This window comes from Trichomycterus rosablanca, unplaced genomic scaffold (assembly GCF_030014385.1).
Source record: "Trichomycterus rosablanca isolate fTriRos1 unplaced genomic scaffold, fTriRos1.hap1 scaffold_294, whole genome shotgun sequence".
NCBI classification, from domain to species: Eukaryota; Metazoa; Chordata; class Actinopteri; order Siluriformes; family Trichomycteridae; genus Trichomycterus; species Trichomycterus rosablanca.
In genome coordinates this window covers 19593-41922 of record NW_026947122.1, presented here as the reverse complement: position 1 = coordinate 41922, position 22330 = coordinate 19593, and the positions used below count along the sequence as shown (strand labels likewise).

At 45.4% G+C, this 22330-nt stretch overlaps 1 protein-coding gene across 1 annotated transcript in view; it reads right to left on the bottom strand.

Annotated features, from left to right (window-relative positions):
* Window positions 1–3: 3 nt before the first annotated feature.
* LOC134307533 (dynein axonemal heavy chain 8-like) overlaps window positions 4–22330 on the bottom strand; it is a gene marked incomplete at both ends in the record, with an annotated part of 41637 nt that continues 19310 nt past the window's right edge. The window contains 41 exons of the mRNA XM_062990501.1: window positions 4–152; window positions 847–1036; window positions 1147–1299; window positions 1422–1578; window positions 2729–2889; window positions 2988–3089; window positions 3615–3731; window positions 3805–3960; window positions 4056–4208; window positions 4595–4668; window positions 4747–4949; window positions 5900–6018; window positions 6365–6486; window positions 7577–7767; window positions 7846–8098; window positions 8992–9097; window positions 9185–9367; window positions 9851–10006; window positions 10088–10243; window positions 10629–10800; window positions 10877–11004; window positions 12066–12203; window positions 12727–12942; window positions 13033–13200; window positions 14014–14190; window positions 14270–14373; window positions 14457–14575; window positions 15188–15414; window positions 15567–15731; window positions 16326–16479; window positions 16566–16696; window positions 16774–16896; window positions 17129–17321; window positions 18429–18592; window positions 18669–18778; window positions 19337–19550; window positions 20391–20513; window positions 20591–20725; window positions 20816–20958; window positions 21668–21899; window positions 22084–22224. Coding sequence (XP_062846571.1) covers window positions 4–152; window positions 847–1036; window positions 1147–1299; window positions 1422–1578; window positions 2729–2889; window positions 2988–3089; window positions 3615–3731; window positions 3805–3960; window positions 4056–4208; window positions 4595–4668; window positions 4747–4949; window positions 5900–6018; window positions 6365–6486; window positions 7577–7767; window positions 7846–8098; window positions 8992–9097; window positions 9185–9367; window positions 9851–10006; window positions 10088–10243; window positions 10629–10800; window positions 10877–11004; window positions 12066–12203; window positions 12727–12942; window positions 13033–13200; window positions 14014–14190; window positions 14270–14373; window positions 14457–14575; window positions 15188–15414; window positions 15567–15731; window positions 16326–16479; window positions 16566–16696; window positions 16774–16896; window positions 17129–17321; window positions 18429–18592; window positions 18669–18778; window positions 19337–19550; window positions 20391–20513; window positions 20591–20725; window positions 20816–20958; window positions 21668–21899; window positions 22084–22224 — 6378 coding nt within the window. The remainder of the gene's footprint in view (window positions 153–846; window positions 1037–1146; window positions 1300–1421; window positions 1579–2728; window positions 2890–2987; window positions 3090–3614; window positions 3732–3804; window positions 3961–4055; window positions 4209–4594; window positions 4669–4746; window positions 4950–5899; window positions 6019–6364; window positions 6487–7576; window positions 7768–7845; window positions 8099–8991; window positions 9098–9184; window positions 9368–9850; window positions 10007–10087; window positions 10244–10628; window positions 10801–10876; window positions 11005–12065; window positions 12204–12726; window positions 12943–13032; window positions 13201–14013; window positions 14191–14269; window positions 14374–14456; window positions 14576–15187; window positions 15415–15566; window positions 15732–16325; window positions 16480–16565; window positions 16697–16773; window positions 16897–17128; window positions 17322–18428; window positions 18593–18668; window positions 18779–19336; window positions 19551–20390; window positions 20514–20590; window positions 20726–20815; window positions 20959–21667; window positions 21900–22083; window positions 22225–22330) is intronic.

Here is a 22330-nt window from a genome sequence, read left to right as displayed (position 1 = left end):
AGTGTTCTGCCCTCTGTGTGGCGCTCTTACCGTGGGTGCGGTGGTGATCTCCTCCTTGGTTTGCTTTAACACCTCGTTGTGTAGAGTGACGGTGTCCAGCGCCCAGCCTCGGTGTGCCCTCGTCACCTCCTGCATCATCGCTGTGAGGAAACCTGCAGCGGTCACACACAATAATAAATACTAACCATGGTACGGACGGTTTATTTACATGCAGTTGTTTAGAATACGGACTTTTGTGTAAAACAGGAATGCTCGTCATTTGGACACGTGATAAGATAAAAACTTACAGCCAAATAATAAAGCGGCTTCATTACATTTTATTCCTGAATTACTCTAAAAGATGCACTAAATCTTATTAAAGAGCTACGATGTGATTCCAGGATTAGGAAATGTACGACTGCTACCTATAATGCAAACCCGCTCTCACCTTTCTGTGTTTTTCCCACAATGCCATGGTTCTAATTGGGTTTTGTGAAACAATGCTTCACTTTTCACTGTCCTACTGGTGGTGCTTTGAAAAGGTAAGTGACAAATCAGATTAAAGTTTGAGTGTAGCGGTAAAAACCGAGCGTCAAAGAATAAATGGAGTAAATGTTACTTGAGGTAGCACCGAGGCAAGGTAAACGGCACGGCCTCACAAGGAACAGTGGCACAGCCGGCACTAATAAGTGTTTAATCCAGCCTTACTCATGCAGTACTGGTTTGACGTGAGCTGGTGTCTCATACTGGCTGGCTTTTCATTCATTCTAATTCCTAATACAATCTAAAAAAACTCCAAATTTAGTGATTAAATGTGCATCTTCTACATTTTTAATAAACAGAACAAAGTGATTACAGTCTGGTTACCCTGGGGATTGAAGAATCCGGTCATCCAGAATGTTTTGGGCCTCCCATCGAACAGCCAGCTATGGAACTGAGCGTTTCTCTCCAGGAGCTCGGTGAACCAGAACCCCAGGGTGGACGACTCCCAGGAGAGCTTCTTCCACAGGTTTGGGACTCGAGCGTCGAACATGTTGTCCAGCGCGTCCCTGAGGCTCTGCAAGCCAATACAAACGCTCGTTACTGGCCAGGCAGCCTCAGAATGACCGAGCTACAGTGGTGGTGAAAATGTGCAACAGTGGGTAAGACCCAGTCATCAGTTCCTACCTCACTCATGATGATGGTGCCCTCAATGGCCAACTTGAGATCGATCAAGCTAGTCCGGACCACGCTGATGACCCTCTGCATGCGGTCGATCTCCTGCCTCAGGAAGATGTTCATGGAGGTCAGGGCTCCCATTTTCACCAGCCTGGCTTTCACCTGGTCAGTGATGTTACACAGATTATTAATCGGGGACATTTAAGCGTGGCTGTAATTTAATAAGCACCACTTATAAATTCATTTCTTTATAAAGTAAACGGCACTGTTAAACACTCTTATACCTCATGAGGTACGTAGTTGGGAGGGAGTTTATCCAGCATGTCCTGGGCGAGGCGGTAGACGATCGACTCTCGCGTCTCTCCTGAACCTCCGGCGCTCTCTTTAGGCTGGATGTTTGTGATGGTGTCCAGGACTTCGGCTGAGGTGTTACCCTGATACCTGTCAGAAGTTCATTTCTAGCATTTAACAAAGACAATTATCCTCACAACTTACCAGTAACTAGTAAACAGAGGATTGCTGGTTTGGGCTCCTAAACGAGGCCCTTAGACCTTAATGGCTTGAACTGTGTTCGGTCACAGTTGTAAGCGTAGACGTACACCGATCAGCCATAACATTAAAACCACCTCCTTGTTTCTACCCTCACTGTCCATGTTATCAGCTCCACTTACCATATAGAAGCACTTTGTAGTTCTACAATTACTGACTGTAGTCCTTTTATGCTGTTCTTCAATGGTCAGGACCACCACAGAGCAGGTATTATTTAGGTGGTGGATGATTCTCAGCACTGCAGTGACACTGACATGGTGGTGGTGTGTTAGTGTGTGTTGTGCTGGTATGAGTGGATCAGACACAGCAGCGCTGCTGGAGTTTTTAAACACCGTGTCCACTCACTGTCCACTCTATCAGACACTCCTACCTAGTCGGTCCACCTTGTAGATGTAAAGTCAGAGACGATCGCTCATCTATTGCTGCTGTTTGAGTCGCTCATCTTCTAGACCTTCATCAGCGGTCACAGGACGCCGCCCACGGGGCGCTCTTGGCTGAATATTTTTGGTTGGTGGACTATTCTTAGTCCAGCAGTGACAGTGAGGTGTTTAAAAACTCCAGCAGCGCTGCTGTGTCTGATCCACTCATACCAGCACAACAAACACAGTCCTGAGAATGATCCACCACCTAAATAATACCTGCGCTGTGGTGGTCCTGTGGGGGTCCTGACCATTGAAGAACAGGGTGAAAGGGGTTAACAAAGCATGCAGAGAAACAGATGGACTACTATATGGTAAGTGGAGCTGATAACATGGACAGTGAGTGTAGAAACAAGGAGGTGGTTTTAATGTTATGCCTGATCGGTGTAAATGTGAGAGTAAAACCCACGTCGTTATTTTATTATTAAGACATTTAACTTCATTGTGAGGTTATTAAGTTTAGTAGGGTTATGCTGGAACAAAAAAGGGCCTTCCCTAAACTGTTGCTGCAAAGATGAAGCACATAATTCCTTAAAGTTTTCTTGGGGTTTCTGGGTGGAGAGTGAGGTGTTGTGTTCAGGTGAGAGTGTGAGTGTGTGTGAGCAGCTCTGATGGACTCTTACGTGATATCAGCGTTGGGATGCAGACCGAACACTTGAGGGGTGTCGACGTAGGGCAGAGTGTGAATATACTCCAGGTATTCCTCCACCGTCTTACACACGGGAACATTGTAGTCGGTGTAGAAGCAGAACGAGGGCTCGAACAGCCGGTCGCCGAACCACACCTGGTAATCAGAGCGGCGGTTACGATTAAAAACGTCTCTCGTACATCATACGCTAACGTTATTATATTTATTATTAGGTTGGGGGGGTCGTGTGTTACTCGTGCAAAACAGTTCAGAAGTCGTTTGTCGTAGTCGTCCGTCACTCTGCCTCCGTACTGCACCTCTCCCAGCATGTAGCGCACGGTGTCCCACGACACGCCCTGCAGATAAACAAGCCAAACTGGTCAGCACGAGCAAAGGACACACACTGAACCTAGTGACCCGCCCTGCTCCCCACTGTAAACCTGATCAGCTCCCTCAGTACAGAGCATTCTAATCAGACATGGAGCTCATAATCAGATTATTTAGACGCTCTACGCCTGAATTTACAAATAAACGTCACTCCTGCACCTTTATACAAATTAAACATCAATGTGAATTTATTTACATGTCAAAGGAACTCCGTTAGTTGCTCTGGATTGATTCATCCGCCACGTTTGTAGTTTTTTGTGAGCAAAGTTGTGCCGCACTGAATGCTGGGATTGCCTTCAGCGCTAAGGAGACGCTCAGTCAGATCATCACTCAGAATTAAGGCGCCTCAGTAGGAGCATTTTAAGGGAGCTAAGAATTTAGACACGCCCTCTTCTCGGGAGTGTAGAATGATGGGAAACGCGTCTATGTACAGAGAGAGCTCGGTTTCACACAGACCCAAAGACTTTTTATCAAAGTAAGACATTATTCCGAACCTTTTTGGGACTGCACTCATCCAAATGGTTCTGGATGAACTGCACACTGGAGCTGAAGTCTGCCGAGTTGAACTCGTACGGAATATTCCAGCCCAGGGGTCCGAACTTGCGACGTTCCTGCGTAAAAAAAAGGTGAAGACTGTGTAATTCTGGGAAACCACGTATCCTGTAAGCGCCAGGTCGTTCCTACCTGCACCACCGTGTGCAAGAACGCGACGCTGTACAGCAGCGGCTTCCACATGGGCAGGTTGCTGACGTCCAGCTGAGTCTGAGAGATCCCGACGAACGTTCGCTTCAGTCCGGCTTTCACTCCCTGAGGAGGATCGTTGGAGAACTTGATGGAGGACTAAAACGACAAGAAGATTCTTTGATGATGATGATCGGAGACCTCGACCCCCTGGTTTCCCCCAAGTTTCCCCCCTGTTGATGATGTTACATTACCTGCAGCAGCGTGATGGAGAAGCGGTCGTGTGGCTCCGTGGTGATCCACACCCTGAAGCTCTCATGAACGTTCTCCACTGTGCTCACGGTGTCCAGCAGCTCGTCCATGAACTCCAGACCCAGGTGGCAGTTCTGCAGCAGGACCCAGCCTCCCTGTGGACCACAGACGGTCAGACACACAATTACTGGTGATGAGCTTTAAACTGAATGTATGACAAGAAGGTTTGTAAGGTCTTCTAAATAAGACTTGATGTTTGCTCCATACAGAAATGCTTTAGTCATGGCTATGCCAGGTCAGGGTCACGGCAGGTCCGGTTTCACAGACCGCATACTGGGTGCAAGGACTTCCTTCTATCCCTCCTCCCTCAGACACAGCCAATCATGTATGTGCAGACACCCTGTCAGCCTATAGCATCACTGAGACTGGAACCCCAGTACCCTATACCAGTTCTCAGACTTATCTTTAGTGTGATTAAATCTTATTTACACAGGATTTAATTTCTGAATATAATAAACGTCTCTGTAGGTAGTGTTGGTACCTGTGCGATGGACATCTGCACCAGCCTCCTCGCATGCACTTCCTGTCCCTGTCCCATAGATATAGCTCTGCATTCTAAACAAGCAACCCAACATACAGTAAAAAACAGTCCTCCACTTTTTGCTCCACTGTAATTAGTTACGGCTTTATTACCGAGTCTGAGTTTCTTGGAGAGAGCTTCTATCTGGTTGGTTGGATCCGAGCCCATGGAGAGGAAGCAGATCAGAGGGGTACGAGGGTCGCTCTCCCCCCACGTTGCCTCCAGATTGAGAATAACAGACTGGGCGAACCTCGCGCCCAATGCGTGCCCTACGTAGCTCCTGGCCTGAGACAGCGTGCGATCTGGACTCCAGGATCTGTCACATGACATTTGTTTAAATTCACTTCATTCACAATGGTGGTGCTTTAAAAGTCCTGGTCTGCTGATACTGTAATGATCCACACATGGTTAATCACAAGCGGTGATTAATTTTCATCCTCTTTTTAACTGAGAAAGCAATTTAATGAATGGTTCTGTTAATAAACACTGAAACTATCACAAAAGTAGATTTAGGGCACCCGGGTGGCACAGCGATATATTCCGCTAGCACACCAGTGCTGGGACTCTAGCGGGCACAAATGTGAGACAAAATTGGCAATCGAAGTCTGTTGTGTGGGAAAAGACGGGACTAAAAAGTAGGCGAGGTCTTCGATGCTGTGTAAGGACCCTGATAAGTAGCCCGAGGCGCGTGATATCCGGCCTCATGTGCCAATCCACTGAGGCGTGGGCAAATAAGAAGGGGTTAAGGGACTGTGCACGCGTCAGAGGGGGCATGGGACAGGCGAATATACCCTCCTCGGACGCAGTCGGGATCCCCAGCGGTGGAAGACTAATTTGCTATGCTAAATCGGGAGAAAAATGGGAGAAAATAAAAAAAGTAGATTTAGATTTAAGATCTACAGCATCTTTAAGGTCACCCCATCTGAAGTCATAAAAATAAATACATTATTAATATCAGGAGTAAGGAGAGCTGAACTTTTCTCTGGTTTGGAGTAATGGCATTAACCATCATGAGCAAATCAGAGCTCATGTATCTGAATGAGCCCATTTACTTAAAACACAGAATCAGACCTGATCCAGACCCAGACCCATCTTCCAAGTAAAATGAGGTGCATTCTGCTAAATTTTACAATGATTGCACGGCTGATGATGCTTTTTGATGATGTCTTGAGTTGATGTAACTCTTGATGTAAAACTTTTGGCATCAAATTAATTTGCAGCAGCCAGAGGGAGAAGAATCGTACCCTTAGACGACTGATATTGTACCTGATAAGCAGTAATTTGTGGAAGATCTCCAGTGAATCATTATAACCATCGGGAATCACTGCGTCCTCTGGTGCGTCCATATCGAACCACGCCTTCCAGCCCTTTTCATTCCGGGACACCTTTGTGTATGAACAGGAACGTGTGCATAAACATCAATATAATAATACTATTTATTAACTGTATGCCAATAAAACTCAACACAAATGTGTAATCATCATTATTCATAGGCTACAGTGTGTCAGAGTAAAAAGCAAGCTTTGGGTATCAACTGGAAGGCTGTGAGTTTAAATCCCTTTAGTAGGGCCCTTAAATCTCTTGGTACAATGACTGACCCTGAGCTCTGACCACAGCTTTCAAACAAGTGTTCATATTTGTTTAAATCATTTTTCTATCTGCACATTTTTTGGTGAATTTGCCATTAGAAGTTATTATATTATAAAGCACATTTTACAGGATGTTACTGACCTGGCTCATGATGTTGGTGAACTGGGGCAGTTTGCTCAGCTCAACCAGGTTCAGCCATGTCATGTCCAGAATCCAGCGGAAGGGTTTACGAGGACAAGCTTTGAGATCCAGGGCGGCACCACCTTTAAACAGAGAGAGTGAAACAAAATTCAGATAAACAATCACTGTGAAATGTTCTCAGTTCTGCTCTGATAAACTGAACCTGGCTCCAAACATCAGAGGGATCCACAACCATTAATCCTTATATTTCACTGTAAGCTGTCGTGTCAAAGTGGGGACATGAAGAAATACTACTTTTTCAGTGTTGTAGGGAGTTTTAATGAACGTTTTAAATTATATCTCCCGAACTCGTTATTAAATCAATGTGCAGGATATTTTGCTTAATTAAAAATGCATTTTAAGGCCGCTCAGGTGGCGCAGCGGTAAAAACACGCGCTAGGACACCAGAGCTGGGATCTCACATACATCGTATCGAGTCTCGGCTCTGCCTGCCGGCTGGGCTGAGCAGCCACATGGACAACGATTGGCCTGTTGTTCATATAGGGGTGGGATATTAACCCGGATAGGGACTCTCTCATAACTGATGCAACTACGACCTCTGCTGACTGATTGATGGCACCTGCACAGAGACTGGGAGAGAGTGCGCTGATCAGGGTGTGTCTCTCCGTACACAGTGCTGATCCGCACTGCACTCGTCAAAGTGTAGGTGATGAGATGCATACGGCTGCTGCCCACGTGTCGGAGGGGGCGTGGGTTGGCTTCGTTCTCGCACTTAAAGTTGGGAGAAAAAGGGAGACAATGCATATACAGTATATATATTATATATATATATATATAAATATAAATAAATAAATATATAAATGCATTTTAAAGATTCCTGGGGACAGAAATGGCACCGATTCGGCGGAATGGTCCTACAATACCGTCACAGTATCGTCAGGTTTAAACATTACAGCAATGAAAACATGTTACTTCCAAAAGAGTTCAGCTCTAGGTCTACTACTGCATACAATCTTCTATAAGAACTCATCAATGCTCCTTTTATATCCTGTCAGGACAGCATCGCCTGCTTTGTGTTGTTTTTACCGTGTTTACAGTGTTAATTTGCCCTGTGCGAGTTAAAAATGAGTTTAGGGCATTAAATTAGAAAGTTAAAGAGACAGAGGGATAAATATTCCCTCGTGTGCTGTAGCTTTCTGTCTCAGGTGGCACCTTTAATAAGAATCTGGAACTCGCTGTGCTTGATGTTGCCCTTCTGCAGATCGATCTTGAGAGCCAGCAGCAGAGTGAAGATGAACTTGTGATTCTCGTACAGGCCTCGGACCGTGTATCTGAACACCTCGTACGTCAGACAGTCGATGATGTTAGCGATGCGCTTCTGGGTCAGGGGGGTTTTTTCTGACCTGGAAAAGATTCACTCATAATTAAAATACGCACTCATAATAAAGTGGTTACAGATGGAGGTGCGGGGTTAACGGCACCTCGACATGGAGAGGTCGAAGATCCTGAGGAACTGGGCGAGCGAGGTCTGGTACATGACGTTGACCATGCTCATCTCTGTGATGAGGAAGTAGAGGATGCTGCCGCGGGACGCCGCGGGACGGTACTCCTCCTGAGCGGCGAGGATCTTCGTCTCCGTCTCGGTGGCCACGTTGAGCTTCTCGCTCACCTCCGCTGCTGTTTCCTTAGTGACTCTCAAGATCCCGATCATGGACTCGTCGTCGACCAGAGAGCCTGAACAGACAGAGACGGGGGTGGACTAAACAACAAGTCTATTTTCATTTACAAGACCTCTAAAAGTTTCTTTATTACTTACTCAAATAACTTACGGTGACCTTGTGCTACATGGACCAGTAAGTTTACTCAAGTTCAACCGGTAATTGTGATATTTGTAAGAATCACAGTTGTGTCCAGTCAGCACATTATTAACCCTTTAATGGTCTGCTCAACCATTTGTCTGAGTTTACTTTGAGTCTAAATACTTGGGTAAAAATAAGCTGTATTTCTTGTTTGGGCCAGATCTACTCCTTGGTTGACGTGTTAGTTTACTCCCAAAAAACTAAGAAAAGAAAGTAAATTAAATAAATAACTTTTTAACTTTTCATTGCTGAGACCATGCTGGTTTCCCATGCCAGCAGAGAGCTGGACACATCAATCATCTGCGCCTCCGTGCCCCCTCTGTCAGCCAGCATAGCAACACAGAAGGACATGACTCTTTATTTATTTATGAGGATTTTAACATCATGTTTGACGCACTTCATTCATCAGTTCACAGGTTTAATATCAAACACAGTCATGAACAATTTTGTATCTCCAGTTCACCTCACTTGCACGTCTTTGTACTGTGGGAGGAAACCGGAGCTCCCGGTGGAAACCTACGCAGGCATGGGGAGAACATGCAAACTCCACACAGAAAGGACCCAGACCGCTCTACCTGGGGATCAAACCCAGGACCTTCTTGCTGTGAGGCGACAGTGCTACCCACTAAGCCCGACATGGTAAATTCATTCCGCCACGTTACAGTAGCGGTTGTTAGACCTGATCTGTTACAGATGAATACATGAATATACTCATGACTTCATGACTAAATACTAAATTATTATTTTGGTATGGTCTTATATACGCACCTTTTGTGGTGCTGAGCTTGTAAAGCAAATTATCCTCCAGCTCTTTCATCTTCCTCTTGTTGGCCGTGACGTCCTGCATCAGATTCAGCCTCTCAGCCTCCAGTTCCTGTGTAACATCAGTCAGTGATGGACCGGCTCATTATTTATCACTGAAAGGAATGTAAGGGATGACGTGAAACGTGTGCAGACGTACGTATTTCTCGGTCAGGATGACTCTGCCCAGCAGCTGGTTCTCCAGGCCCTTCATGGTCACGGTGAAGTCGATGATGGAGGTTTTGGCACAGACCTCGGGCGTGTAGGACGGGTTGGGCAGCTTGGTGGCGATGTAGAGTTGGAAGCCGTCCATCACGTCGATCTCTTTGTCTCCGACTTTAACCTGTCGTACGCAGTGTTTCGGTTAACACTGAACAGGATATGCAGGCACGTCCTGATGTAAAAGCTCTGGTACCCACCTACATCTGCCCTGTGATTAATCCATTCATTGTTTATTTATTTACATGCATGGGCAGTGGTAGTTCAGTGATTAAGGTACTGGACTAGTAATCATACGGTTGTCTGTTTAAGCCCCATCATCACCAGGCTGCCACTGTTGGGCCCCTAAGCAAGGCCCTTAATCCTTAAATGCTCAAACTGTATTCAGTCATAATTGTAAGGGCCTTTGGATGAAATGTGATAGAAATGATTGACATGTAGGGCGGTTGTAGCCAAGTGGTTAAGGTACTGGACTAGTAAGCAGAAGGTCGCTGGTTCAAACCCTACCACTGCCACTGTTTGGCCCTTAAGCAAGGCCCTAAACCCTCAATTGCTCAGACTGTAAGTCGCTTTTGCTAAATTCCGGAAATGTAAATGTAACGCTCACCTTGTAGGAGGATCCAGACTTGATGAAGTTCTTCTCCAGCACGTTATCCAGCGCTGGGTCCAGCTCCTCGGGTACATCCTCGATGAGCAGAGGGCGACCCAGGGACAGGCTGTCCTCCAGATGGGTGCGGAAGTACTTGTGATTCAGAGACGTGACCTTGGAACGATACGGAGCGTTCGTTAGCATCATGTCGTGTACCTAGTGCTGACGTTAGCTAGCCTGAGCCACGGATCTGACCTGGAGCTCGTTGGCTTTCTCCTTCTTCTTGATCCAAGCCTTGCCCTGAGTCTGGGGGTCGATGAGGAGGGGGAAGCGGGTAGCTTTGGTGACAATGATGCCGTTCTGCACCGACAGGTCATCACCCGGAAGGCCCTGCAGATTCCACTCGCTGATCTGAACGAGGGGGGAGAAGATACCACCTGTGAGGGTCTTCCATCAACATTCCATCAACAGCCTTCACTGATCCCACTCTCATCAGGCATCAGTACTGACTACTGATTAATCAGGGCTTCTCTTTACACTCAGAACATTTACTGTTTTGTTTTGGATTCATCCAATCATAAGCTTGCTGGTTCAAGCCCCACCTTTGCCAGATTGCTGCTGTTGGGCCCTTTAGCAAGGCCCTTAACCCTTAATTGCTGAGACTGTACTGTCACTCTACTCTAAGTCGCTTTAGATAAAGCACCAGTACCAGCACTGTAACCAGAACTGAGTATCTAGGACTAAATCCCACATCATGTAGGTGGTATTAAGACCAGGATGTTAAATAAAATCCTACTGTGGGCTGGTCCACCAGCATGGAGATCAGGTTCAGGTTTTCAGTGAAGGGAATGTTCTTCTTCGTGAGCTCGGCCTCCCAGATCTCCTTCAGCAGCATGTTACGGAACTGTTGGTTGAACGGACCACAGTAGGACAGGAAGCCGGTCAGCTGCAGGACGTCTCCAACCAGCCTGAGAGCAGAGCAGAGACAGACACGTGAACCTCGGTTCGACCCCAGGAGCCGTGGAGAGACTGAGAGAAACCTGCCTGCTGATCTGTGAGGTGAACTCTCTGCTCTGCTCGGTCCAGCGCACTTTCTCCCCGCTCAGCCCGTCGATCAGAGCGGAGGCCGTCTGCATTTTATTTCTGCACGATTCGGCGTCGTTCAGCAGATCCTGAAAACAGTTAACGTTATTCCAGTGTCTCGTAAGCATTAGATGCACGTTTACACACACAGTGATTTGTGAAATAAAAAGGCCACGAAATGCTCTGATTGGGCCCTGGGTATTAGGGAATGTGGACTTGGATCAACAGCTAATGTTAGTACTGTGGTACCTTGTAACTGTACGTCCCCTAAACTCAAAATCTGAAACTCGACGGCCTTCTTTGAGAAATTTGTACCCTTAAACTCAACGTTTCCCTCAAACTCAACGTGTGCTTTGATCAGCGCTTGGCTTGAGCGGTGTGGTAAGATGTCATGTGAACATGAGCTGAATCTGCATTAGTGTGGAATAAGCGTCAGATCCAGGGTTACAGCTCCACATGATTCTCCTTCCTGTTTCACTTTGTGTTACAGCTCCAGCTTCTGAGAAATGGTGAGAATCAGAATCAGCTTCTCCCAGAGTCTAAAACTCTTAACTTAATGTATTAAAAGAACAACATAAAAACACTAAACCTCTCTTCATTATTACTGCTCATAAGTTCTCTCCACTCATTAAAAAGCATAACAAAACAATAAAGTAAAGCTAAAGTGCAGCTTTTATTGCATTTTTAACAGTTAGTAATTGTATTTCAGTGTGTTTATATTATATTTGTGTTATTTTCAGTGTTTAAGAGTCAAAAACAACCTCATTATTTTACATGAGACTAAAATATCTGCAGCTCACCGGGACCATGGACGCATTAACAGGTTCCCCAAACATCCTTATGGGGGAAAATACCTCGAAACTCAACGTCTTTAAAACTCAACGCCACGCCCAGAACCGACTGACGTTGAGTGTCTGAAGTGGAGTCTGACTGGTGACTGGAAATTTAAGGTGGTAACTGCAGTCTGATTGGCTACAGTGAATTTTAGTGCAGGTAGATGGACTGATTAGGTAGGAAGCGCTCACACACACACACACACACACACACACACATACACACACTGAGTGCTTGATCTGTTGAGATGAAAATCCCAGTATCTACAGTTAAAACTGATGTATGATGCACCAGTCACCAGTAGAAGAGGACGTACCTGCTTCTCCTTCATGGCTGCTTCGAATTTGGCCAGCACCATGTCCAGCTCTGCCTGCTTTTCATCCAGCTGGGCCTGAGCGTTAGCCAGTTCCTTATTAGCTGCCGTTAGCCTGTTCTCCTGAACGCTGAGATTAGCCTGGGTAGGAAGAAGGCAGGATATGCCAGTGTTACTAATAAAGTTAGAGAAGAGTCTTGTGTGTGTGTGTGTGTGTTGGGATGCTGGTAACGAATGTGCTTTTGCCGCTGATGAACCAGAAGTGAACATCACACGTTACATTTAGGTGCAGGGGTATCGTATATTACGCTCGCCCATCACAGCTGAGATCTGGGACTGGCACCCTGCTCTGCAATGGACTGGCACCGAGTTCAGGGTATTCCTGTCTCGAGGTTAATGAAAATTAAATTTGCGATCGTAGCCCAAAATCAAACCCCCTGCACCACTCCAGCTCACAATTTAGGAGTCTAATGACTGGCAGTGATTTTAGTCTTGCTGCCTCAGCATGTCCATATTTATAATCACACAACACACAAAAGTGAGACCTGTAAGAAAAGCCTTTAATCTTTGAGTTTTTAATCGTATAGATTGTATATATCCATGATTAATAAACCACCGTATGTATTTTGAAGTGATTTCTGTGGGTCCGGCTCTCGTGTTTTACCTTCAGTGGCAGCACCTCCTTGTTGATGCTGAAGAAGGTGGCCATAGCCTGTGTCCAGGACAGCAGACCCGCCACGTTTCCGCACACTTTACTGGCGTTCTCCAGCGTGTAATCCTCCATCTGGAAGTACGGCTCCAGCAGCTCCATCGTCTCTTCGGTTATCGTGTCCTTAGGAAACTGCTGCAGTGACGTCAGGAAGCCGCCGCCGCTCATCAGCTTAGGGGTGAAGAGAGGAGACTCGTATCATTAGTCTCATTAGAACCATCAGATCTCGTGAGGTCCTGCACGGTGTTTCAGGGATTTTACCTTCATGGCTTCGCTCCAGGAGGGCTTAAGGCAGTGCCTCTCTGGATCCATGACGACGGGGTCCAGCTTCTTGCGGAAGAGAAGCAGACAGCAGTCCATAATTCTCATGATTAAATGTGGTGGCTTGGACAGTTTCCTCACTGTTGCGATATCGGCCGGTTTGATGGTCTGTTAAAGACACGAGGTCAAAAACGATTTACAAATCTAGGATATAGTGGTTTCAGATCCTACAGTCGTTCCAGTGAACAGGACAGGACAAGGGTAGAAAGGACAGGCCACACAAACAGAACCACACACACTCGGCAGGGAACCGAACAAGTCAACTCATAAAACAGAATCAAAGACCCAGAACGACTCTACCCTGTATCAACTGAGTTAATGACAAAAGTTAGAGAGCGCTAGCAGGAGATCTAGCAAATAATTCAGAGGGCAAAGCCAGTCAGTCAGAGGTACGCTGTTAGACGGTGCTTCTCAGGTAGTGAGGAACCTTTAATGAGGCGCAGAAAATGCTTTGAAGTTTAGTTCAGAGAGAACTACGCTTTCTGTCGGCCTGTGTGGGCGTGGCAGGTTGGGTCTCACTTAGCATTGTGCTTCAGAAATCGTTTTATAAGCACCTATAAGCGTTTCCTGCTTATTTCTATTTTAGGTTTCTTCTGTCATTAAAATTTAAAGAGAGGTAACTCTTGGATCTCACTTCTTCAGGTTTGTATATATAGTACAAAAGTATTTGGACACTTCTTTTAATTATCGAATTCATGTGCCGAGCCATACAAACGCTGTCATCTTTCGACTGAACGGGCACAAATTCCCACAGGCATTCTGTATTTCAAAGTCATTTAAAGAGGCTTTATTAGAAAAGCCGCTGTCGTTCTAGCTGAATAGATCAGACGCCACTGTGTGTTTTTAAAATGGGAGGTCTGACAAGCCCATGGTCAGGTGTCCAAATACTTTTGAGCTGCTACATCAGTTTTTGGAACTCACGTTTAAAGCCGCCTCAGCTTTCATGAGTGCAGGTTCAGCCGCCTGCAGCTTCAGCTCTGCCACACCTTTTTCCTTCTCGATTTCCTCCACGATCTTCAGCGCTTTATCCTTCACCACCTGCACCTCGTTTTTGACCACAGAGGCGGCCTCGGCGCTCACAGTCACCTCCTTGAGGACCTGCACGACCAAGTCCATGAGCTCACGATCGATCTAGCAAAGTGAAAACGCTCTGCTCAGTTCTGATCGAATGATGTACCTTGTCGGCTCGGGCCGAGGCCAACGCCAGCTCCTGCTCCTTCACCACCAGGTCTCTGGACAGCTGCGCGACGGATTCGCTGGCTTCCATTAGCTTGGCTAGACCTGGGAAACGAGCAGGGCTTGATCACTCAAACACACTCGTACACACACAAAACACATTACAAATGTACTGGCCTTGTCCCTACCGACATTCATGCGCTCAACAAGAGTGTTGATGTGGGTGTGCTTCTCTGTATAGAGGGTTTTGTATCCATTGATGAAGGACAGGTAGGATTTCGGGGTGACGTGGGCCCTTCGTCTGAATCTGAATAAAAAGAAAGAGGAACAGAAAGGTTGATTCCAGACTTTGGACCACAAAACCTGATCTGTAGCAAAAGAAAGGGACAGATTTCATGAATTCAGCTCGATTATACATGAATACCTTTTGGTATAAGTGGAATTGGTATGACCAAAGGTATCTGGACACCTGACAATGAGCTGTTTAGCTAGAACAATAGCCGATTCTCTAATAAAGCGCTTCAAATGACTCTGATATTACAGTATGCCTGTGGGAATTTGTGCCCGTTAAGTTAAAAGATAACAGCATAGGTTAAACCCTTGATATAAGGTACAAGGGACAGTGGGAGCCTAGTGGATAGAGCTTTGGGCTACCAGTCAATGACTGTCAATGCAAATCCAGGCTCTGTCGTGCAGCCACTGTTGGGCCCTTGAACAAGGCCCTTAACCCATTAAATAAATTCCCTTTAAATGAATGTTAGACGTCATCACTGTGAGATTCGATTGATGAGGCAGCAAAATATGCCCCGAGGACCTGGGTTTGATCCTCGTCTTGACCCTCTTTACTAGTTTGGGTGACTTAGTGTCTATAAAACTGAGGTTCTCTAACATGGCTGTATCTCTAAGTACAGTACGGTACCTCTCAAAGTAGCTCTCGCAGGTGGAGGAGACTCTGTCGTGATAGACGGCCATAGTCTGGACCACCGCAGTCTTCACCTCAGGCGAACAGACCATGTGGAAGTCCGAGAGGAAATACTGGGACACGGCCATCAGGGCTTCACTCGGCCACGGGGTGAACCAGTCCATGGTGCATCCGGATATCAGTCCGGGGAACTTCAGAGAGCGGGAGCGGAACTTCTCCCCCACCTGATCAAAATATTCCACATTATGAAGCGTGTTAATTCACTTCAGTCTTAAAATTACAACGATTTCTGTAACTGCTCTTTTACTGTGAGTGAATCTGACTCACATTCTGAGAGAATAAAATGAAGAGCATCAAACAGAGGGGTGAGACTCACCGGGGAAAAACACAGCACCACATGGAGGTTCTTTTTGGCCCGGGAGATGAAGTATTCATACAGATTATCAAAGGTGGGCGGCACTCGGGGCGTCTCCTTTTTCATTACGGGGATGAGATTCTGTGTTATCTCGTCCAGTTCATCACGAGCAAAAAGGTTCGAGACCTAGAGGAGAAACATGAGAAAGTGAATATCAAGTGCAGTGTGTTTTTACTTCCGCAGAAATGATCCGTATTACTAGGGCTCGACTAAATTCACTGGGAAATGTGCTTCATTTTACGGACGTCTTTACAGTCTTTCATTAATTTATGTCATTAATTAAAAATGTCATTAATTTAAATATTAAAGCTCTTGTCCGTGTTCCACATCTTGGTCATTTTGACTAACTCATTGCAAACTGAATTGCCGTAGGACTGCTAGTGTAAGAGACTTTTCTGTGATGTTGTTTGCTGATAATGAGCGCATTTTGTCCCTTTGTGGATTCCATAATCGAAAGTGTGTTTCTCTACACACGTGATCATCAAACTCTAAAGACGCTCGGTTACACTAGGGCGCCTCACAGTGCGGATTAACCAGTAATCTTGATGCATTTGTACTGCACGTGAATAAAAAATGGTAAATCGCTAAACCGTACATTTTAAATTTCACAGCAAATTACATATTACACGGGGAACGGCTCATTTCACGGTCCATGGCGCCATTCTCACGTCCGTGAATCGGTAGGGACTTAGTTATTAGTGATTAGTGAAGCTGCTTCACCTCTCCAGATGACAAAACATTGTTAAGGTACTCTAGGAAGGCCTCGTCTTTTATCTCGTTGTCCGTGAAGATGAACGTGACGCCTTTTCCTTCAGCGCCGGCCGTTCTGAACAGCACTTTCAGGTCATCCATCAGGTTGCTGATGTTATAGGTTCTGAGTGATACAGGATAAAGATGTAAAAAGTGCAGAATCACTGATATTCTGCAAATCACTCAACCCAGGGAACTACGCCGTCTCACCTAGTGAGTGTAATCTGGAATATCCTGTAACCGGCGATGTACGACGCGAGCCGTGAAAGGCTTTGCTTGCCCGACCCTCCCACTCCCACCAGCAGAGCGCTTCCTCCATCGGTCCTGATGATGCGGGAGATCTGCGGCCGAGAGAAACTAGCAGTTTTTATAAACTCTGGGTTTAAAGGCTGAGCTGTGGTCAGAACTTTACACTGACCTTGATGAGGTGGGTCATGGCATCAGTAAAGAAGACCAGGTCCAGATGTGAGCCCCGAACAGCCTCGTTATACTGGCTCTGATAGAACCGCAGTCTCTCCGACAGGAACTGGAAGTCCGGCACCTGGGAAATATAGCAGAAGTGTGATGTGTGTAAGATTTATACTAGCCCTCGTCCCTTCCCACATGTGCCTGGCTGATCTGTGACACCGGCCAGGTGCTTTACTGTGTATGGAGCATCATGCAATGTCCTGGAGGAACCTCGAGCAGACAGCAGGAGCTGCTGGTGTATTTAATCAGCTCTCATTACAGCCCAGCTGAGACCAGGTCAGGACCATGTTTTAAAATAAACGTACCAGTTCATAGATTTTGGGAGCGTCGAGACAGGCGTCATCAGCCTCCTCTCCTGTAGGCTCTGGAGCCTCTCTCAGGAAGTCCACAAAGTAAGGGTCGGGGTGGAGGTGTGGCACCAAAGCAGGATCCACGTGTTCCTGAATGACCTGGGCTATAGACTTCTCGAACCAGTGCTTATCCTCCTCACACACAAACCTGGAATACACACAGCTAGTCATTAGATAGATAGACAGACAGACAGACAGACAGACAGACAGACAGATAGATAGACAGATAGATTGACCCTAGATAGATAGACAGAGAGATAGACAGACAGACAGAGAGATAGATAGACAGACAAATAGAGATAGATAGATAGATAGATAGATAGATAGATAGATAGATAGATAGATAGATAGATAGATAGATAGATAGACAGACAGACAGACAGATAGATAGACAGAGAGATAGACAGACAGACAGAGAGATAGATAGACAGACAAATAGAAAGATAGATAGATAGATAGATAGATAGATAGATAGATAGATAGATAGATAGATAGATAGATAGATAGATAGATAGATAGATAAATAGATAGATAGACAGACAGACAGAGAGAGATAGATAGACGGACGGACAGATAGACATAGATAGATAGATAGATAGATAGATAGATAGATAGATAGATAGATAGATAGATAGATAGATAGATAGATAGACAGACAGACAGAGAGAGATAGATAGACGGACGGACAGATAGACAAATAGATAGATAGATAGACAGAGAGATAGACAGACAGACAGAGAGAGATAGATAGACGGACGGATAGATAGATAGATAGATAGATAGATAGATAGATAGATAGATAGATAGATAGATAGATAGATAGATAGATAGATAGGTAGACAGACAGACAGAGAGAGATAGATAGACGGACGGACAGATAGACAAATAGATAGATAGATAGATAGACAGATAGACAGAGAGATAGATAGACAGACAGACAGAGATAGATAGACAGACAGACAGATAGATAGACAGATAGATAGACCCTAGATAGATAGATAGATAGATAGACAGACAGAGAGAGATAGATAGACGGACGGACAGATAGACAAATAGATAGATAGATAGACAGAGAGATAGACAGACAGAGAGAGATAGATAGACGGACGGACGGACAGATAGACAGACAGACAGGTAGACAGACAGACAGAGAGAGATAGATAGACGGACGGACAGATAGACAAATAGATAGATAGATAGATAGAGAGAGATAGATAGACAGACAGAAAGACAGACAGCCAGACAGACACCTTACCGGTCTGCGATGACTCGAGTGCATTCACACTTGAACAAGGACAGGAGGGTGGCGACTGTCTCACACTCTTCTGCTCTGATCTTCAGCATGCCCTGCCAAATCCTGGACAGATCTCTTAGGTTGAAGAAGTAGTGAAACTTTGATGGAGTGGGCAACATCTTCCCCTGTAACACAGTGCAGGAGAGGTTTGGACTCTTTCACCTCACAGGGAGTGATCATTTTACTAACGATGCATTTTACCTTGGTCCATTGCCAGAGAATCCGGGAAGCGGGTACGAGACGCTGTACAGTGTCAGAGATCTCTGGTGTAAATCCTCGACACTGATGGAAATATCCACAGCCAATAATTCCTAATAGAAAAGTACTGGTCAGTTCTCTGTGAAACAGCTTCAAAGGTTTGGCATGAAAAAGAAAGACAGAACCCACTAATAATGAATAATTAAGGTCCTGCCTAATTCAGACCGTGAAAATCACAGCACGGATCGTGAAATGTGCAGTATAAGGCATCCTAGCAATCTTACAGTAATTACATTAACCTACGAGACTTCACTACCTGACCGTGTTTGATGTGTGTTTTACGTATTAAGTGCATTTTGTCCCTTTGTGGATCCATAATGAATGTAAAAGTGTGTTTCTCTACACACGTGATCGTCTCTGTGCTGCACCTCAAAAAGAACAAACCAGTAAAGTTTTCTGCTCTAAATAGTTTGTCTGTGTTCAGTTGATTTCTTTCTTTATAGACTCAGTAAACATTAAAGACGCTCGGTTACATCAGCAATCAGTGTAAAGCAGCTAAAAACACCAAAACATCCCCACATTTTGCCCCAGTGTTCCTCCCAATCTAGTCGTATCCAGTTACCCCATCATATTTCACTCCTGACCGAGCGCAGTACCGACGTGATTATTACCGAAGATCATGTCGATGGAGGAGTTGGCCGGAAGCGTGCAGTTAAACACTGTGAACTGTCTCTTCAGTCTCTGAGGAATATCGTTCCTGCCACCGCCGGGATGGATCATGGCGGCCATCATCTGAACGTCTGTTATGGTGGTGAAATCACCGGGTTTATCCAGACTGTACATGCCCGACATCTCCATCGTCTGACGCACTATTTCATTTGTGATCTACAGAAAAAAAACATGAAATATTACAGATTATTTATAGACTGTGTGGCCTCCACTTCTTATCACCATTACTGGACAAACAACAATTAAACTGGACTTTAACTCCAACCACCTCCTTGTTTCTACACTCTGTCCATTTTATCAGCTCCACTTACCATATAGAAGCACTTTGCAGTTCTACAATTACTGACTGTAGTCCATCTGTTTGTCTACATGCTTTGTCAGGACCCCCACAGAGCAGGTATTATTTAGGTGGTGGATGATTCTCATGGTGACACTGACATGGTGGTGGTGTGCAGGTATGAGTGGATCAGACACAGCGGCGCTGCTGGAGTTTTAAAACACCTCACTGTCACTGCTGGACTGAGAATCGTCCACCAACCAAAAATATCCAGCCAAGAGCGCCCCGTGGGCGGCGTCCTGTGACCGCTGATGAAGGTCTAGAAGATGAGCGACTCAAACAGCAGCAATAGATGAGCGATCGTCTCTGACTTTACATCTACAAGGTGGACCGACTAGGTAGGAGTGTCTGATAGAGTGGACAGTGAGTGGACACGGTGTTTAAAAACTCCAGCAGTGCTGCTGTGTCTGATCCACTCATACCAGCACAACACACACTAACACACCACCACCATGTCAGTGTCACTGCAGTGCTGAGAATGATCCACCACCTAAATAATAGCTGCTCTGTGGGGGTCCTGACCATTGTAAAACAGGGTGAAAGCAGGTTAAAAACAAAGTGCTTCTATGTGGTCAGTGGAGCTGATAAAATGGACAGTGAGGTGGTTTTAATGTTATGGCTGATCGGTGTATATTTGTATCGATGTTTAATTTTCCGACCTGATCTCCCCATTCATTGACGACAGGCATGTTGATGTCATCAATAAAAACGGTCAGTCTCCGTCTGCCGGGGGGTCCGTATGTGCTGCCCAGCCGCTTCTCTATGTAACTCTCTACTGCCCGCTGTAATCAGAACGGCGTTAATCAGAATCAGTCATCGGTAATGGTGAGTTTTACTGCATCTCCTTCCTTTCCTTCACCTGGAACATGATCGGCTCCGTGGCGGAGGAGAAGTTCATGGATTTGAACAGATCCATCTCAGGGTTGTATTTCTTCGTGTAGGCCTTAATCATGACCGTCTTGGCAGTCCCCTGTTCACCGGTGAGGAGAACAGCCTAAGCACAACACACACACACACAAAATTTCTAATCAAGGGTCAGAGACACACAGTCCACGTGTGTTCCAGCAGTTAGATATGTGACGACCTTGCGCTGTTTTGCGATGGCCTCAATCAGGAAGCTCGTTCTGGTGTTGTCCACGTTGGGAACGAGAATGGACGTGTAGTCTGGTGCCGAGTCTGTGGGGTAGACGTACTGCACGACGTATTTACTCCAGTGATCCCAGTCACCTGAAATAAAAAAAATCCACTTTATAGGCTGCAAATAATCAGCAATAATGAGTAGGGATGTAACGATACACTACCCACGATGCGATTCACGATACGAATTTTTCCAGATTGTTTTAAACAAAATTAAATTGAAGACAAATTTTCCTTTTATTATTCTCTTTAAAAAAAAATAAAAAATACTGCATTTGTGCTTATCTTTTATTTATCTAAATAATGAAAGTCCTTTTATTTCTGAGGTAGGTGCAAACTATGCAAAACAATGCTGCACGTTTCCCTTTTTGTGTAAAAAAGCTGAAATGAAATTTTAAAACAAACCCCACATTAAATAAATACATAAATGATACAAATAAAGAAAGTATCCTCACATAAATACATTCTGAACCTGGCAACCCTGTAGTGACTTCAACCAGGCGAGGTGAATAGCACCAGCGCCCTCTGCTGCTTAAAGTCAATATCGATTCATTATACTGTACATGTAAACCGATTTGAATCGTTACACATGTGAATGGATTTTTAACTGTCTCGTGGTGCATCGTTACATCCCTAATAGTGAGGGCTCATTTTTTATTAGGCTGGACGCAGTCGTTTGTTCCCTGATCTGCTTCCGGAAGCAGAGACACGATTCCAATCACCAAAATACCCCACAGTCCCAAAAACACCAGGAATACCTGTTGCCTCCAGCTTTATTAAGTCGATGTGGTAAACTTGCCGTTCTGATTGACCATGTACTCGAACATGGTCTGGCCAGGCTCTGTCGGTGGCAGGTCAAGCTTGCTTTCATGAGAGCGAACGAACAGCTCCATCTTGTCCCGGTCATCCAGTTCCAGCAGAGCTCCCAGACTCCACATCATGCAGAACACGAAGAGGCGCTCCAGGTGCTCGCTGCTCAACGTGCCTCCAGCATCTTTAGGAGGAATCAGACCCTCCAGCAGGTTTACCGACTGGACACACACGTCAGGTGGTGAGCACCAGTACGGGTATCAGCGCAGTAAAGTAACGTAATAGTAACCGAGTAATTATTCAAGTGTAATGATCATTAATAAAGATTTAAAACTGATCTGGATGCTGATAATGAAGTACTGAAGTACTGACCACACTCTTTCATACTGCATGACTGTAGTTTACCTGCATAACGTAGTTGCACTCCAAGAGCTGCATTTTTGGCTTGAGGTTTTGTTTCATGAATATATAAGCATCTTCAAATATCTTATCATACAGGCTCATCAGGCTGTCAGCTTCCTGAGCACTGCGCTTGTTGGTCCAGCCCTGACACACACACACACACACACACACACACACTTTGATATACTGCAGCTTGAATTGTTATTAACCAGACTTATAACTGGTCACAAAAAGCTTCATTATTATTATT